Source organism: Suillus discolor, assembly GCF_016758755.1.
Source record: "Suillus discolor strain FC423 chromosome Unknown F5147scaffold_42, whole genome shotgun sequence".
NCBI lineage: Eukaryota > Fungi > Basidiomycota > Agaricomycetes > Boletales > Suillaceae > Suillus > Suillus discolor.
Window position 1 is genome coordinate 355,231 of NW_024541289.1, and position 15,736 is coordinate 370,966.

A 15,736-nucleotide genomic window follows, 5' to 3' on the forward strand; every position below is an offset into this window, starting at 1 on the left:
TTGTATCGTATTGATGTCAGTGGAACTCAGTGTTTGTACGGGATATGTATCTACTACATACTACTATCTACTAAAGTGTAATGCTGATGACAGAAAAGAGCTAAGTACTACTACTACTACGACTAATGCTACGTAAAAGATATACAAGAGGCAAACTGAGCGAGAGGACGTAGGTATTTATGTAACTACAGAGACACACGCAAATTGCTGATGAAAGAAATACTACTGCTACTAGAAGATCCCAGAACAACAGAGATAGGACACAGTGAACAAAAGGGTACCGAAATACAATGAGATGTCGGGTTATTTTGGTGATACATACGTCACAAAGTAAACTATACACCATATCGCGTAGCAAGGCGCTCCTGGATTACAGGAGGGAAGCTCGAAACCTGTGCGGCCCAACCTGCTTCATCGTGATGCTTGAAACCGGACAAAAGTTGTTGGAACATCGAATTCAGCTCGGCGGAGGGCTGATGCCACCTGATGATGGCATTGCAGAACCAGAGAAGACTCTGCATTTAGAAAAATCAGTGTTAGCGCACACTAAAAGAGTGGGAATTTTGACAAACCTTGGCAATGCCCGCTGGGTTGGTCTGCACGAGAGTGCATAGACCACGGAACGCAGAGTCTTTCTCTTCATTATCACGAATCTCATACAAGGCTAAGCACCATGCTTGTGCAAACTCAGGCAAATGGGGTGCGACAATACTGGGGTGCATCAGCCCAATCCTTCCAATGGACACAGCAGCGTTCTCGTGAAGGCTGCGTGGAGCCTTCGGGTGCAGCAAGATAGGAATGAGACGCGCGATAAGGGGGTTAACCCATTGCTGGAACTCCGGGTCGTCTAGAAAATGGCGTGTTTAGTGACTCGATATTGAGGATGGACAAGTCTACTCACCGCGCCCATAGCGCAGTGCTACTTCCCCGACAGACCAAGCTGCGTTATTGCATGCACTGATAAACTCGACCTTAGGCTCAGGGTCAAGTTGTTCGATAAGCTCCGCCATGATGGCAGGCAGATGAGGGCGTAGGAGCTGGAAGCAGCCCATCGCAAGGTCTCCGACGAGAGCATACGCACTCTGACGGACCGGTGCCTGAGGGTGTTTGAGACACACCGTCAGTAGCTGCAGAAGGTTCGGACTTGTCTGCCCAATGAGAGTTTCCAGATGCATGCCCATGCCCTGGGCAAGGCCCGATAAGAGATCCAGTGACACCACAAGGAAGGATTTGTCAGGCTCATCGAGGTCGGGGCTCTGCTGGTATGCTTGATACATGAGTAAAGACTGGTGGATAATGTTCACGCAGCGCTGGAAGACGGGTAGTGCGTAAGGGGAAAATGCCGGTCCCATGGCAATTGTGACGGACGCAATGCACTGGGATACCAAAGTATGAGGACTCAAAGTACCAATACATCGATCAAGGTCATACCTCAAGAAGCGGAATCAAGTCATCATCATTGTCCGACAATTTGGCCCATCGAGACGTCAGAGGGGGCATCAAGATTTCCACATATGCGGGATTCTGCAATGCCCTACCGACAGCGTCGGCCAATGTGCCAACAGCATCATACAGTATGAGCGTGTTCTTGTGCTGATATTTTTCGAACGCAAACACCAGATTCCGGAGGACAGGTTCCAAATAGGGTACAAGCTCGGGCCCAGCGTCTTCCTCTAACGTTGCGAATGCGCTACATCCTGCTTCTTGTACACGTTTGTTGTCGTCCAGGACCATTCGCAAGAGCTGGAGTCGTTTTAAGTCATCATAATCACATGCGAAATAGAAAATACGTACGCCTTCCATTGTCGGGACGAAGTACGTGTTCTTATGTTGCTCCGATATAGGTTGTGTACACCAGCTTGCATACCGACCCAATGTCCAGCAGGCAATTGATCGAACAAGGGGCTATACACTGATTCGTCAATCGTCCCACACAGTAAGGGGGTAACGGCATACCTTAGGGTCATTGAGTGTGTTGATTAGATATGGGACGAGGGTTGTCAGATGAGGCTCAATTGCATCAATGCAGCCTTGAGGAATAAAATCAATATACGACCACCAGATAAGAAAGAAGCACCAGCACCTTCTGCCATGGCGCCTAATGCCAATATGCCACTTTCCCTTTCTAACCACTCAGCACTCCAAAGTTTATTCTTCAAAGGACCCAGAAGCACATTCAGTAACTCGGACCCAAACCTCACAGCCAGCACATCCAGCGCAGCAGCAGCACATTTCCTCAAGTTCCACTCCGTAGACATCTCATCAGCAAAATCATCGTCATCAAGATCGTAGTCGTCCTCATCCTCATCGTCCAATGTCTCCTCCCCGTACGCGCCTCGCTTCCGCTCCTGTCCATTAGCTTGTGCTTGGTCCCGATCCAGACCGTGTGTTTTGCCCCCGTAATGACGTGGCTTGATATCAGTTTCCTTGTCAGGGACATTGGTATCTTCTGTGTCGCCATCAAGCCAGAGAAGATCATCCTCTCCGTAAATCATGCAATCGAGCAATACTGGAGCAACTCGTCCTAGGAGAGGATGGAGGAATGCTGCGAGGTCAGGATCCTCGGCGAAAGTGAGCCAGAACTCGCAGGCTTCGAGGGCCACGCTTTCATTCTTATCTTTGGTCGAGTATAACATGTACTCTGCGACATTCGACATTTCCGGCATCAACTTCTCGGGGCGGGCTGCAAGAAGCAATACAAGAGCTTGGCAGACGTGTCTTCGGACAGATGGATCCTCGTCAGATGCGCGCTTGAATAGGCAGGCGATGAAGGCATCGATGTGGGCAAAAAGGGATTGAGAATTAATCGGCACGAAATATGAAAGACAAGCAACGGCATGTGACCGCATTTTCGGCATTGGGTGCTCAGATAGCACGAGGAACTTGGGGATCATGTAATCCAGAGGACGCGTTCCGTTAATCTCAACATCCATTTTGCGAGGAAAATCCTCGCAAGCTTTCTCGAAAACGCTGAAAGCAGCCTGCGTGGTAATTTTCAGTATTCACGATCGAATAGTGATACAGATAATCATGGGATATGAACGTCGCGTGCTTTGGGACCGTTCGGGTTCAGCATAAAGTCACGTTCGATTAAATGCGACATTCGATAAGGAGAGCTGCCGAAGAGCCAGCGCTGCACTCGCATAGGCTTTGCCCGACTGTCAGGTGCCTCGAAATTCAAGTGGAGGCACTTGCTCCGACGCGATCCCATGTTCCAGCCTCGGAATATCATCACTCGGACACTCACCTCCTGGAGAGCTGGATCAGGCGAATCTAGCATATTCACCAACTGCTGCAAGCAATCTGGCCAATTTCTAGGTTCAAGAGCACCAAGGAATGCAACAATATCATGACCGGCAGCATTCCTTATCAAAGGAGGAGAGCTGACGAAAGCTTGAAGAACAGCCGACTTTGCATATTCGGCTACCTCCGGAGATACGCTAAGGAGCAGACGTGCATTGTTCTTCAATAGATACCCAGCTATCGTGCGGATTTGGTCTTCCTCTTGGGGGAGAGCGGTTAAGATGTAAGCCAGATATGCAATATAATCTGGTACACGTGTAAAGGTGTTCAATTTCTATTTAAGCGGATGTTAACGCGCTGCAGATCATCGCAAGGAAAATGCATACATGAGTGATTGCTCGTTGTACATTGCCTTGCGTATCAGTTGAGTCGCGTATAGTCTGCAGGATCTCCTGTAGACCTGCAGGCTGCGGCGTCCAAGTAGACATCGTTAAAAGCCGTCAATGCGCGTGAAGTGTAGATTTAGGGGAACGCGCCGCAAGAAAGAAAGGGCTCAGTCAGAACTCTTAACCAGTGGCAGTAACCCTCTTTGCCTACACCTAAATTACTTTGTGTGGTTTTATTTGTCGTCGTGCGAACTGATAGGCGTAGTACACAAAGAACGTCACGCTTGTCACGAAACCAGACTCCTGAGTCACATCTTCGGGAAGCATAGGTAGTTCGCACTGAGGTTTACTTCTAGACTTCGATTGGAAGCTGGTTTTACTGAACTTGCTGATAGTGTTACTAATAGCCAGCGGCCAGCTGTAGTCTGGGGTTGAAACTTCCTTGATTATCATCGGCTTAATGATGCGACGACGATCAGGCTGAATCCTGCCTGATCAACACTGCCGTCGGACACATCCTGTCACGATTTCCCCGAAGGACACGTATACCAGCTGAGCCTTGATCAATGATGAATTGATATCGGGTCTAGCTTCAGCTTCATTCAGGGGCCGCGACCCGGCGCTCACACACAAATTGACAATTAATCGGTCCTTGAAACACGAAAATGACTTTTTGTATATACTACATACAACTCTGGGGCTCCAGTATATTTTTCCCATATAGAAATATACAAGTACATTCGCAGCCAAGTTCGTTCACAAAATTTAACGAGGTGACTTGGACGAAACACCTTACCATCTCCTTATTAGGCTTTAGCAAAAACCGTTATGGTCTAAGCTCAGATTTTGACAGAATATAGCTACAGTGATATACATGTGATTATTTTCTAGCGTGTCAAATTGAGATTTGATGGTCAAAATTTTCACCAGTGATTTGGTGTCATACCATCTATTTTGTCGATTCTCTTGACAACATGCAAGATTACATTCCCAACTGATTGAGCCTTGGTTTATTGTGCTGTTTGAGTGCTGCTTCAGTGACCGAGTTCTACAGAAGCGTTTATGATCGGCGCTAGAACTCTGATTAAGAATTAATTAATTACCGACCAATGAAAAATTCCCTGTTAGTCCTAGGCTGGAAACGCACAAATCATGAGGAACGCACATGCTGTACCATAGATCAAATTACTTGCAGTGCAATTCATTGCCGTACTCTTGGCTGACCAGTTGAAGACAAAGAGAAGATGCGTTTCAAGATAAACTTGTGTTCGTGCGCAGCCGCAACTTGAAGGAGGCCTGCAGAATCTGATCATCTGTTGATCGTATCCTACTATAGAGCATTCCACCCTGCATCAATCTCATCAACGCAAAAACCTTGAACCGGGTACCCCTGAGCTTGAGGAGAATTGAGGCGGAGAGTTATTTGTGCCATTGAACAGGATCAATAGAAATCTGAGGCGGCCAAATTGTTTACAACGACCTTGAGCGTTACTCAAATTGACAATATCGCCAGCTTTCGAGCTTTCAACGTTTCAATTTCATGATAAGTTCTGCCTGCCTGGACAGCTACCCTTATTAGTATTACGTGTACGGCGGAGTGCGCGGAGTTCATACTCCCCTAGGCATAGCCAGTCACTCTACATACTACACCACCTTGCGTTCCGAACTTCAAAGTAAGTAATTTCCTGTAGTTATAATCCATCAATATCTTGATTATAGCTTACCAATTCGAAGCATTTTGAAGTCATGGGCCAATTAATGAACATACCTTCCAGGGACTCCGGTATTATACCCCAAGTCGCTTTGCCACCCGAACTTTGGTCGGCAATATTCGAGCATCTTCCTCTCCGAACCCTTCATGACGTTACCCTCACTTGCCACTCCTTTCGTTATCTCGCGCAACCCCTCTTGTTTCGCTCGCTGACATTCTGTCCCTACTCTCTGGACGCCAACAACCAGCGCTTTATTCACCGTCTCGAAACTGTAGAGCGTACAAAGCACCGCATACAATTTTGTTCCTCAGTACGCATCGCTCATGCTGTTCGTGAATGCAAATTTTATCCCCGATATATTGTTGGTGCTGTGTTCAACACAGAGATTCCATATAATGTGCTTCTGGATATACTACTCGATACCCTACCGCTTTTCGTCAATCTTCAATCGCTGTCGTTCATGTTCGTGGACCTCAGCCGGTCTCAGATATTGAAACTATGCGCGCTACGAAGCCTTGGGAACCTTTTCTTGGGCAACTGTACAGTGGAACATGTCCTATCGCTTTCATCTCCCAAATTACGGCTTGCCAACTTGACCATCATCTGCGATAGCAAAAATATGCTTGGGAACGGTCAGAATGGTCATGGACTATCTGTCTTCTCACCCGACCACATACGTTCCGTCTCTATAATCAACCCAGTCGCAGCCTCACAATTCCTAAACAATTTCATAGGGAACGCATCGCAAGGCCTGCTACAACTCCGATGCCTCACATTACCTTGCAATTTAGAAGTCGTGCGCGCTTTCCGTCCTATACTTCATCTCATCCCAGAGCTAGCCGAACTAAAATTCGCCCGCCCCTCTCAAATCCAATCCAACCTTCCTAGAGATGAAAACTTCTCCCTGTCTACGCATTTCAATCCACTCAAGCCCCTCTCGAAATACCAAGGTCCTCGTCAACTTTTACCCCACTTTGTTCGCCCCGGTGCTCTCGAACATCTCAACTTGTGGAGTACACGCCCCGTGTCCACTGATGGTTCGATGAGTCCCTTGGAATTGCACGGAGCTCTTGCGGGTGGCGATGGACTCGTGAGTGTATGCGATCCGGAGGTCCTCAGGACTGTACAGATGCTGGAGTTGAACGTTACGCATGTCGATACCCTCATGCTCCATGCTATCTGCATTCGCTTCCCAATACTGCGATCACTATACGTGTTTGCAGCAAGGGGCTTCTTTCCTGGTGCTGTCACGCAAGCGTGGGACCCTGAGGTATATGTCAAATCGTTCCTCCTCTATTCCGGGCTAAACTGTGTGTTCTAGATGATAATGGACGCCCTTTTGATTCTACCCCTTCCCTCCACCATTCAGCATTTGCGACTCTCGTCGTATTCAGCTGGGTCACGCAGTGGACCTGCCGCGGAAGACCGCCTTGCAAGACGCAAACAGGACCTCAGGGTAAAATATCCTAATTTAAGCTCTCTTTCTCTGGATGAATCGGACATTAACCTAACGTGGGATAGGAGTACAGTGCTGCTCCATTGCTGAGATTCGAGGATTCGTTGAGTACACAGCCTGCATTTGATTGACCTATATATAAGTATCTATGCATAATTGTATACGACTTGTTTCGGGTGGCCGCGGACTACTGTCTCCGAATAGGATGTTTCTCAGTCATTCCCTTCATCCATCCTGTCGTTCCTGTACCCACCGACGATCTCCCACAACGCACTAGCAGGTTCTTTCACATCATTGCTCTCCAGGCCCATGCTCATAAATACACTATCACTCCTCGTCGTCCTTGCAGTTTGTTTTACAAACCTAGCACATTCGTAAGCAGAACCGATGTGGAAGGTACTGTGACAAATGATGGAGTCATTCTCATCGACGTTAGTTTAGTGTGCCGGAATATGGACGGAAAGGGTGATAGGTAGGTGCGTGGATACCGTCCCCATGACATCATGGGATTCGGATGCACATCATACGATTGAATTATACTTGGAAATCAGAGCTTCCCGAGGGCCAGAGGAAGCGCAAGGCATCTGATCATGCTATCTGACAGTGACTCGGAGCCTCATCGGATAGGTAAGGCGGAGGCAGAGGTCAAGACCAGAAAATTCTATTGAGCCAATTATGGAACACAGGAATGCGGATTTACTTGATGGTAGGACTATTAAACGCGATACTCGTATTCTATGGAAGAGCCAGCCATTTCTCGAGCAATACAGGGAAGTTGAGAGTACCAAGACCAGTAACTGGATCCCATCCAACGGTTGCATTGTAACCTTCAGTACCACAGCCCGGGTTTGACCCTTCGGTAATGTCATTGAAAGCACCTGCGAAATCAGTAGAGTAGATCTAACACCATAAATTATCAACTGAGGTAGGGCAAAAGGGCAGGAACATACCGTAGGGTTGATGAACCCAATCGGGCTCTTTCCTACAGCGAGACGGGCATCGTTGATCATCGTAAAGATGGCGCCACTAACCGGTGAAGAACAGGAAGTTCCGTACACGAGCTCAAATTCACCGTCGACAGCGACAACGTAGTTCTGACGGGAAATAATAAACGTCAAACCCCGCGTATCCATGCAACTTGTGACAGACACTCACAGCTCCGTTAGCAGCAATGTCAGGCAAACCACGAGACTGATACCTAGCTTTAGTTGATTGAACATATCACATTCACTCTGACACTTACCATGCCAGTCGAGTTCCACATACTTGCGGGGTAGTCGGGAGGATAAGTATCCAGATAGTAATCGACAGCGGTCTTCTGGTATGAGGGCATCGCGAAGTAGTTACTGAAGCCTCCACCCGAGTAGATGACTTCCATGCAAGCCATTTCAGGTTGAGCCTCGAGGACACTTGCACCTGGCTTGACCATGGTAGCGCCGACAGATGTGACGTAGGGGCAGACACCAGGGAAAGTGGGATTGAACATTGTACCGTTTACGGTCTGAGTGCCTGTTGTCGTGTGAGAAGATAGAAGTGAAAATTGAACTCAAGGTATACCATCGGGGTTCAGGCAAACATCGCCATTACCAGCAACACCATCGTCTCCAGAGCTGTACAAGATGGTAATACCCATTAAGCCAAGCTTCGCATACTCTGCGCACTGGCGCTCAGCATAGAACGGAGTGAGATCGGCCTCATTGTACCCGTATGATGTTGATATAACGTATGCGGGCGTAACAGTGCCACAGTCCTCGGGCCCTATCAAAGCATTCAAACTTATTGTATTTCAGATCGAAGAAAGACAGGGACTTACCCTCATAACCCCCACCGTATGGGTCAGGATATTCGGAATCCACAGAGTAATCGTCACCGCCCTCAAAGGTACAGTATGACCCATCAATGGCGTCGAGGAAGTTGTTGAAAGAAGCCCCTGTCAATGAGGTCAGCGATGTGCTTACGACGTTTTCTCCTGTTCTCATCCTACCTTCCACCATGTCACCAGTTTGATAAAGAGTGACGTTTTGCATACCAGTGACCAATGTCATACCATATTGGAGATCGAGATCCGACTCGCCGTTGTATTCGAAACCTTGGTACTCGGTCTGTGCATACCCTGCAGCATATCTTCATGATTTGATCAAAGAAGAACGCTTAATGCAATTACCTCCATCAATGGAAACCATGACTGGCTCCTTTCCGATAAGATCAGTAGAATAGTTCATGGCAAACATCTGCAGGTCGGATTGCAAGTACGCCTGAGGAGTGTATTCCACTAGGTAATGAATTAGCTCACAGGGTTACCAATGGAATAGAACCCATACCGACGCCGAAGCTGTTCTTATCAGTAGAAACAGGTTCGTATACAAGTCCATATAGAGCTCTCAAGCAGATCGGAGTGATGTACTCGTCACACTGCTCAAGCTCAGTCACTAGCTGTGAAATAGTGCCAGTAGTCTTGGGGGTGATTCCTACACCAGGTTGACCGAGTGAGTGAGCGAGGTCCGACGGACTTCCAGATCGACGCTTGAGTTTCGTGTCGAAGCTGACGGAGGGTAGGACAAAATCAACATGAGCACTGATCTGCTCGGGGAGATGATAGGCCTCGCAAGCTAAAAAAAGTGGTGAGTGAGTGCCACAATAGTATTCTCTACGAAGGTACTGACCGACGTGCTCCTGTCCAGAAACATGAGTATAAACATTATACTCGGTGTTCATGAGCCGTTCCGCTTCTTCGACCGTAACATCGACCTTAATCCAACCCTTGGTGGAACTTACGCGAATGCGCTCGCTCGCTAGCCCATTCTCAACAAGCCAGTCTTTGACGGTGGAGATGGATTCCTCTGAAGGTGCAAACTTTCGTGCGATCTCTCCTGCAGTCCAGTGCTTGCCATAGTTGTCTGACTTCGGATGAGAAACATCGTAGAGATATTCATCGATTGATTCGAGGTTATTCTGTTTTAGAGCAATGCGCAGAGGAAGTGTTGCTGCGCTCTCGTGCCTTCGAGTATGAGACCATCCAGCAGGGATGGCGCTGCGTTTCTCATGCACATTATATGGGCTGAGAGCGGGCCTCGCCAAGGAGACCACTGCGAGACTGAGGGTGACGAAAGCGGTCAATGAGCAGCGCATGTCGACGACCGAGACGACCAGAAGCTGACAACAAAATCAACCACCAGCCATATCTTTTATAACTTTCTCGAGCACAGAAGCAGCATGGTTATGCGCCAGGATTAGATTGTAAGCACGCGAAACAGAGTCTCCTCGATGAGACACCCTCTCAAGTGCTCCCACACTGCGAGCTGTTTCCCCGAGAAACACATGGATGAGATACTCCTGGATTATACTGTCCACAGTCGAGAAGAGGCAGAAAGGCCTCCGCTTTTGGTTAGATCCCTGATTGCCTATCGCAGATCAACCTAGTTCTTCGACAAGGACGAGCTGTTACGGTGAAGCCTGTGATCGCTTTGATTACCAGCTATTCAGGAGTACCTTTCAATAATCTTTAAATCGCCCGTAGGTTGCTTGGGAATTAAGCATGAGGTGGCCTGTACAGGCAAAAGGAAAGGTTCCCAGAAGTAGAATTTCAAAGTGTGCCATAACTTGATCGATTGAACCAACATTGTGGGTTAGCGCTGCATAGCCACAAAGACACTCTGACGGGCTGTCCCGGCCGGGTCGGAGCTCATTCGACGGACTACTCTTCCTGTGCCCGTAAATGATGGAACTGCAGATTTTCTGAAAGTGCAACACAAGCTTGCAGAGATTGATCATATAAAGCTCCCATCTACTTCCAGTCCCTTCCCCTTCTTCAATATCTACGCGGACTCGGATTCTTTCGAAAGACTAGTCCTTTTATTTATGTACCCTCGCACAGGGCAACCGGGTGTGCCCAATCCTAACGGCTGGGACGATTTCCCCTGGTGCTAGCCAGCGGCAAGATGCCTCACCCATGTGCTTCAACTTGAAGCGCGAGATCTCATATTCTTTACACCCATAGTAGGAATTGTGCACGGTATCACTCTTCTTTTTGATAAGTGGAGAATAACGGGCTTGCAATACCCCATGTTTCAGGTCGCACAAGACGCACAAAAGCTTCTGACTTTCGGTCCTGAAGTATCTGTTATATCGTGACAGTTGCTTGCGCAACCGAATGCCCCACTCCGATAACTTCCGTTAGGACGCGTCCCAGTCTCCCAGACAAGTCCCAAATAACACATGCTTGATTCCCAACCTAGATTTTGCTTTGCATTCCACGGAAAAGTTACTCGGGTTGCCATGGACTACTGTCTCTGAATAGGATATCGTTTCTCAGCCATTCCCGTACCCGCTGATGAGCTCCCATGACCACAACGCACTAGCAAGCTCTTTCACGTCATCGCTCTCCAGTCTCATGTTCATAAGCACACCATTACTCCTTTGCGTCCTTGCAGTCTGTTTCACAAACCTGCATTGAGGTTGGTATATAGTATGTAGGAATCCTATATATTTTGAATTTTATATTTGATCATCTACGCTCACATAGTAAGCTCAGGTAACTAAGTTCCTCGATGCCAGATGGCTCAGCGCTCAACTACAAATGAGACGAAAACGTCCCGAATCAAAGTCAATGTCCGAAATCAAAGCAAAGCTCGCAAACTCGCTGGCCACAGGTACGCATATGTGTCCAAAAACTTGTGTGTCACTTTATCAGAAGGAGCGGCATTGAAAGACCTTATACGTCGTTTGTAATCTCCCCAAGTATGTCCTGCAAGCCGAATACTATGCACGTGCCATGCCTGCGCTAATCGTGACAATAGCCTAAGTTCTATCGTCGCACTATCCAGCTGCGGGGGTAAGACATCCACTTCTGTCTCACTCATGTTGCGCACAATACGTGCCAATGGGGGTAGCACACCCACGTAAAAACGCGTCCGATATTGTGGCTAAAGCCCCGCATCGTCAGAAAATAAGCGCTGAGCCGCCCGTTCCAAGACCTCTCGAACACGATCGGCAGTCTTGCCCTCAAGGAGCGAGGTCTCGCTATATAATAAAATAGCTCAGTCACGCGTGTTAGAGACAAACGCGAAAAACATTCTCATTGGCTGGCTATGTACCTTTCATACGGGAGGACTCGCACACCAACTTGAAGGAGCACGATGGAAATTACTCCATGTGACCCTCAACCATTCACGTTTCAGCAAGCTATCTCCTTTAATCACGAAGTTTCTGCCGATGGTATGTTATCACGATTTCGGAGACGCATATCCAAGTTCATCCAAGGAACAACTTAAACATTAAACATCAGAGATCAGTCGTCTTCAAAACCCCATCTCCCATCTAAAACGTACGCAAGAAGGACTCCAGGAATATGCGGACGACCCAGACATCATTATGGTCTTTCTCCCGGGAGATAAGTCGGGTCATCGAATTTGACTGGGGAGCATGAGGAAGAAAATGGTGTGGCATCTGTTAACTTGATCATAGTAATTACTGCATTGTACATGTCATCTAATTTTATGCGTTGGTTAAACAGGATGTCGCGAATCGATCTTTCAAGTGCCTGGTTAATGTGCGTATGAAACGGGCTCTGAATTCCAATGCGAATGATTCTTCGTGATTCTAGTTCTGATATACACGTTAGTCTGAATATCTAATAGAATGGTAGAAGTTGTAGGTGGCAAACTCATAAATCCTTCAGTGAAAGTAAAACGGAAAATGACCATCATACATCACTCCTTGCTAGGTAGATTGAGTCAACTCAAAGTCACTAAATGTGCGCTGTCCACACGGTGGACATTGTCATCTTGTCCAGGATCGTGCTAAAGTCACCCCCTTTGGCTTACAGCGCAGCCAATGCTTCGATCAACCATACTATAGCAATTATCACGGCCAGTCATCACTGTCAACGCGGAAGGCATGCAGCACCTATACTAGCATGATGCATGTCGATAACTTGTGTGGGGGTGTTTTTTTTACCATTGGCGGGCCTGCAAGGCATAGTGAGACTGGCAGAACCAGCAAGAGTGCTACTAGCTTACTTTTTGCCCACAACGGCGAAAACGTAGAGCGTAAGGGCTCCGTTTGAAAGGAAGGCCACACAAGCCAAGATAGTTATGATGTTGACAACGATATTATCGGACCCGAAGCAGGCGATAAAGATAGCTGCACCAAATGAAACGCCATACTCATAAGTAGATCCAAACACACCTAGTGCCTCACTTACCCACAAACAAAAAGCAGGTAGCGACTGACAGACAGATCGAGGGCCATGCTAACCATAACAGCAGCGCGATGACTTGGTATCGTGGCATGTGCTGTGTTGTGCGTCAAATTGTGAGCCAGCCCAGACAAACGGACTAACCTTGAGGGTTTCCATGTCTTTGTGGGCGGTACTAGTTTCATAGATAACAAGCACAGCAGATCCAGATATCACGCTGAGCAATGCAGCATCAAATGAAATCATGGCGATGATGTACGAGATTGTAGAGTTATAAGCCATCAAATGCTCCACAGGAGGGGGTGACGACAGGAATAGAGTAGTAGTTGCGAGCACGAGCCCGGCCTAAAGTCTGGTCAGTGAACGCTAGACATGAAGTCAGATTATATCACATACAGTGACGTTTGTGTTCTGGAATCGATTGACCATAATTGAGACATGTTCCTTCCAGTCTTTGTTCTTTGTATCCTTCCAATGGTCGAGAGACTCCCGAGAGACTGCAATAATGCACAATATTTTGAATGCCAACTTAAGGATAGGATTATTGGGAGCTCGACAGTTTTCAGGGACTTGAGAGACGGAATTTGCAGACTCGGACGTCGCCATGGTGGAGATGATTCGAGTTGCTGACACCCAGAGGAGGGTATTTAAAAATGCTATATATAATGTTTATGCACAATGTATCACTGCACTGAAATTCGATCGTTATAGAAGCAAACTTTGCAAACTTGGTATATCATCGGAACTACGTGCAAAACTCGTGTTCAGAAAGATCGTGAGAACGGAATGTTATCGAACCACCCATCATTAACATTGAGTCCTTTTGCTCCAAGTGCGTTACGTTGATTAATGCAGCCTTAATGACATGGTCATGTGTGATGGTATACTTATAACACAATAAAACTTTCTCACCAGTCCTCTAGGCTGAGTGAGATAGGCCCAAGTGCGGAGCCTCGGACCCTAGCTCTCATTCAGGTTACGTTTAGGAGCTTGAAGTTTGGGTGTCAATGTCATGGACAATTAACGGCAAAACCCGATTGTGTTTTGCTCAAGCCGCTAAAGTACTGACGTCGACGCGCCCATGTTTGTCGTTGTCGCACATGACCTCAAATTCGACTTCTACGTGTACTGCTCTTAAGACGCGTGCGCTGTCGATCACAAGTAACACAAGCGATTGTACAACTGTGGAGCCCTCCCATCAGAACCTAATGGCCGTACATCCATAGTAGGTGGAGCGCCCAGAGTAACGAGGTACATACTAATAGAACTGAGCCCGCAGCAAATTGCGTTTGCGCATTGATGTCTTTGTAAGTTTTAGAAAATTTGGACACATTGCCACGAAGAAGCGCGCTTGAGAGCAGGCAGGCTAAGCTTGATTCTCTCCATGGTATCAAACATAGAACAGCTTGCCTCGGCCTGCACGCACAACCGGAGTTTGAACCTTGATAAACGAATCGCGATTCACGAGTCGTGACAAGTTGTTTAACGCTGGGAACCTGTTGACTCGGAGCGCTCGCCGATTACAAACCGTGGAGTTCAGCAAATTTGGTTCATCGCGAAGCCTAGTTTCAAATGGTGTCGGTGAGCTCGCAGTGGAGTAAAGGGAGCGGCAGGGAAGTCAAATTACTGACCGTATTTTGTTTCTCTCTAACCACTTTCTGGCACAACGATAGTGATATACATCGGCAAGGGAACCGCACGAAGGATACACGAGGAAGGCAGGCTGAAATAGACACCTCAAGCGCCTCCACTGATGGTCGGCGTGGAGGTCGACGCTAGCGTTGATGGCATAAATGCAGTGGACAGGTTACGGACACGAAAATAAGTTACCAGGGCCCAGGCAACCCCAGGCCCTATACTTAGTCCGGCGAAGTATGATGTAGTGCCTCCTGCCATGCGCCAACAGCTGCCAAAGATGTTGTCAACCGTCCAATTAGCGCCAGAGTCAAAGATGGTTCCCGTCCTCCGCACTCATAGTTTTCCATTTCTATCACCTCTTCTAGAGGCTCTCAGCTCCACGCTCGATCTCAACTCCATTACTGGAGTTGTTGACGAATTCGATTAGAAAAGGGAAACAGAGTACCTACCGATTCGTGGGTGCTGATACAGCTAATCCTGGCCATATTGCTGCGATGGAATCGGCTCATGCAATTTAATTATTTCCAGGATCTCCCTCTCCATCCTTCCACTCTACACCTTTCCCTACCTATCAAAACAAGATCAACGAACTGATAACCGTCTCGAGCTCTCCAAGGATTGGAGCGCGGTGTCGGGTCGGCAACACTCAGAGGAAGATCTGACCACAGTCCCCCTATCCCCGCACCAGCCATCACAAAATGCCAACATGCACTGTTCGAATTTCAGATTTCTGAACGTGTGTATGCAAGGGATTTAGCATTTATCAGGAATGTTTCTATAAGGTTATCCGTAAAAAAAATTTAACTGCTTTGAAAATCATTCTAATCCATCCCAGTTCATCATCCGCCACTCAGTTTCTCATGCAGTTCAGAAATTTCAAACCCTGGGTCTACCTCCTTCCATGACTCTGAGGTTATTCAACTTACTGATTGCTAATTCAGTTCGCGCACTCGCACACCCCGACGCCTTCAGTACACTACCGTAGCTCACGCCCAGGCAACATTGATGTCATCATTAGCAATGTCGTACAGCCCTTTACACCAGCCCTCCCCCACTAATATGGGAGCTGTACAGGTGCTGGTGATGTGGCTTGTCAGAATGTCCC

The 15,736-nt window shown here is 47.6% G+C and overlaps 4 protein-coding genes across 4 annotated transcripts; 1 reads left to right on the forward strand and 3 right to left on the reverse strand.

The window, feature by feature from the left end:
• Window positions 1-119: 119 nt before the first annotated feature.
• On the reverse strand, window positions 120-3,834 carry F5147DRAFT_272942 (armadillo-type protein). The gene is made up of 9 exons (XM_041428975.1): window positions 3,630-3,834; window positions 3,248-3,577; window positions 2,084-2,981; window positions 1,957-2,030; window positions 1,795-1,905; window positions 1,432-1,743; window positions 902-1,376; window positions 573-847; window positions 120-515 (listed from the first exon to the last, which is right to left on the reverse strand). Exons 1-9 carry the CDS (start codon window positions 3,729-3,731, stop codon window positions 336-338), a joined length of 2,757 nt encoding a protein of 918 aa, XP_041290812.1. The 5' UTR covers window positions 3,732-3,834; the 3' UTR covers window positions 120-335.
• A 1,529-nt stretch (window positions 3,835-5,363) lies between these two features.
• On the forward strand, window positions 5,364-7,076 carry F5147DRAFT_705122 (uncharacterized protein). Its single transcript, XM_041437937.1, has 2 exons — window positions 5,364-6,611; window positions 6,663-7,076. The coding sequence occupies exons 1-2, from the start codon at window positions 5,376-5,378 to the stop codon at window positions 6,885-6,887; spliced, it is 1,461 nt and encodes a 486-aa protein (XP_041290813.1). The 5' UTR covers window positions 5,364-5,375; the 3' UTR covers window positions 6,888-7,076.
• A 45-nt stretch (window positions 7,077-7,121) lies between these two features.
• F5147DRAFT_705124 (peptidase S8/S53 domain-containing protein) lies at window positions 7,122-10,377 on the reverse strand. The gene is made up of 12 exons (XM_041437938.1): window positions 9,461-10,377; window positions 9,119-9,406; window positions 8,962-9,069; window positions 8,782-8,910; window positions 8,611-8,727; window positions 8,355-8,555; window positions 8,041-8,306; window positions 7,953-7,988; window positions 7,748-7,891; window positions 7,349-7,697; window positions 7,234-7,269; window positions 7,122-7,171 (listed from the first exon to the last, which is right to left on the reverse strand). Exons 1-10 carry the CDS (start codon window positions 9,924-9,926, stop codon window positions 7,533-7,535), a joined length of 1,920 nt encoding a protein of 639 aa, XP_041290814.1. The 5' UTR covers window positions 9,927-10,377; the 3' UTR covers window positions 7,122-7,171; window positions 7,234-7,269; window positions 7,349-7,532.
• Window positions 10,378-12,638: 2,261 nt separating this feature from the next.
• F5147DRAFT_273029 (uncharacterized protein) lies at window positions 12,639-13,686 on the reverse strand. Its single transcript, XM_041428976.1, has 5 exons — window positions 13,390-13,686; window positions 13,138-13,338; window positions 13,000-13,090; window positions 12,815-12,938; window positions 12,639-12,763 (listed from the first exon to the last, which is right to left on the reverse strand). Exons 1-5 carry the CDS (start codon window positions 13,597-13,599, stop codon window positions 12,679-12,681), a joined length of 711 nt encoding a protein of 236 aa, XP_041290815.1. The 5' UTR covers window positions 13,600-13,686; the 3' UTR covers window positions 12,639-12,678.
• Window positions 13,687-15,736: the final 2,050 nt, after the last annotated feature.

Excerpts from the sequence above, each read along its gene's own strand:
- F5147DRAFT_272942 (XM_041428975.1), bottom strand. The coding sequence starts at position 3,731 with ATGTCTACTTGGACGCCGCAGCCTGCAGGTCTACAGGAGATCCTGCAG. Across the intron at positions 1,744-1,794 it reads TCGTCCCGACAATGGAAGGC|CTCTTGCGAATGGTCCTGGA; the intron begins GTACGTATTTTC and ends AAACGACTCCAG. Across the intron at positions 1,377-1,431 it reads ACTTGATTCCGCTTCTTGAG|TGCATTGCGTCCGTCACAAT; the intron begins GTATGACCTTGA and ends TTGGTATCCCAG.
- F5147DRAFT_705122 (XM_041437937.1), top strand. The coding sequence starts at position 5,376 with ATGGGCCAATTAATGAACATACCTTCCAGGGACTCCGGTATTATACCC. Across the intron at positions 6,612-6,662 it reads CGCAAGCGTGGGACCCTGAG|ATGATAATGGACGCCCTTTT; the intron begins GTATATGTCAAA and ends TGTGTGTTCTAG.
- F5147DRAFT_273029 (XM_041428976.1), bottom strand. The coding sequence starts at position 13,599 with ATGGCGACGTCCGAGTCTGCAAATTCCGTCTCTCAAGTCCCTGAAAAC. Across the intron at positions 13,339-13,389 it reads TCCAGAACACAAACGTCACT|GCCGGGCTCGTGCTCGCAAC; the intron begins GTATGTGATATA and ends ACCAGACTTTAG. Across the intron at positions 13,091-13,137 it reads AAGACATGGAAACCCTCAAG|CACATGCCACGATACCAAGT; the intron begins GTTAGTCCGTTT and ends CGCACAACACAG.
- F5147DRAFT_705124 (XM_041437938.1), bottom strand. The coding sequence starts at position 9,926 with ATGCGCTGCTCATTGACCGCTTTCGTCACCCTCAGTCTCGCAGTGGTC. Across the intron at positions 8,556-8,610 it reads ATACGGTGGGGGTTATGAGG|GGCCCGAGGACTGTGGCACT; the intron begins GTAAGTCCCTGT and ends ATGCTTTGATAG. Across the intron at positions 7,892-7,952 it reads ACATTGCTGCTAACGGAGCT|AACTACGTTGTCGCTGTCGA; the intron begins GTGAGTGTCTGT and ends ATTTCCCGTCAG.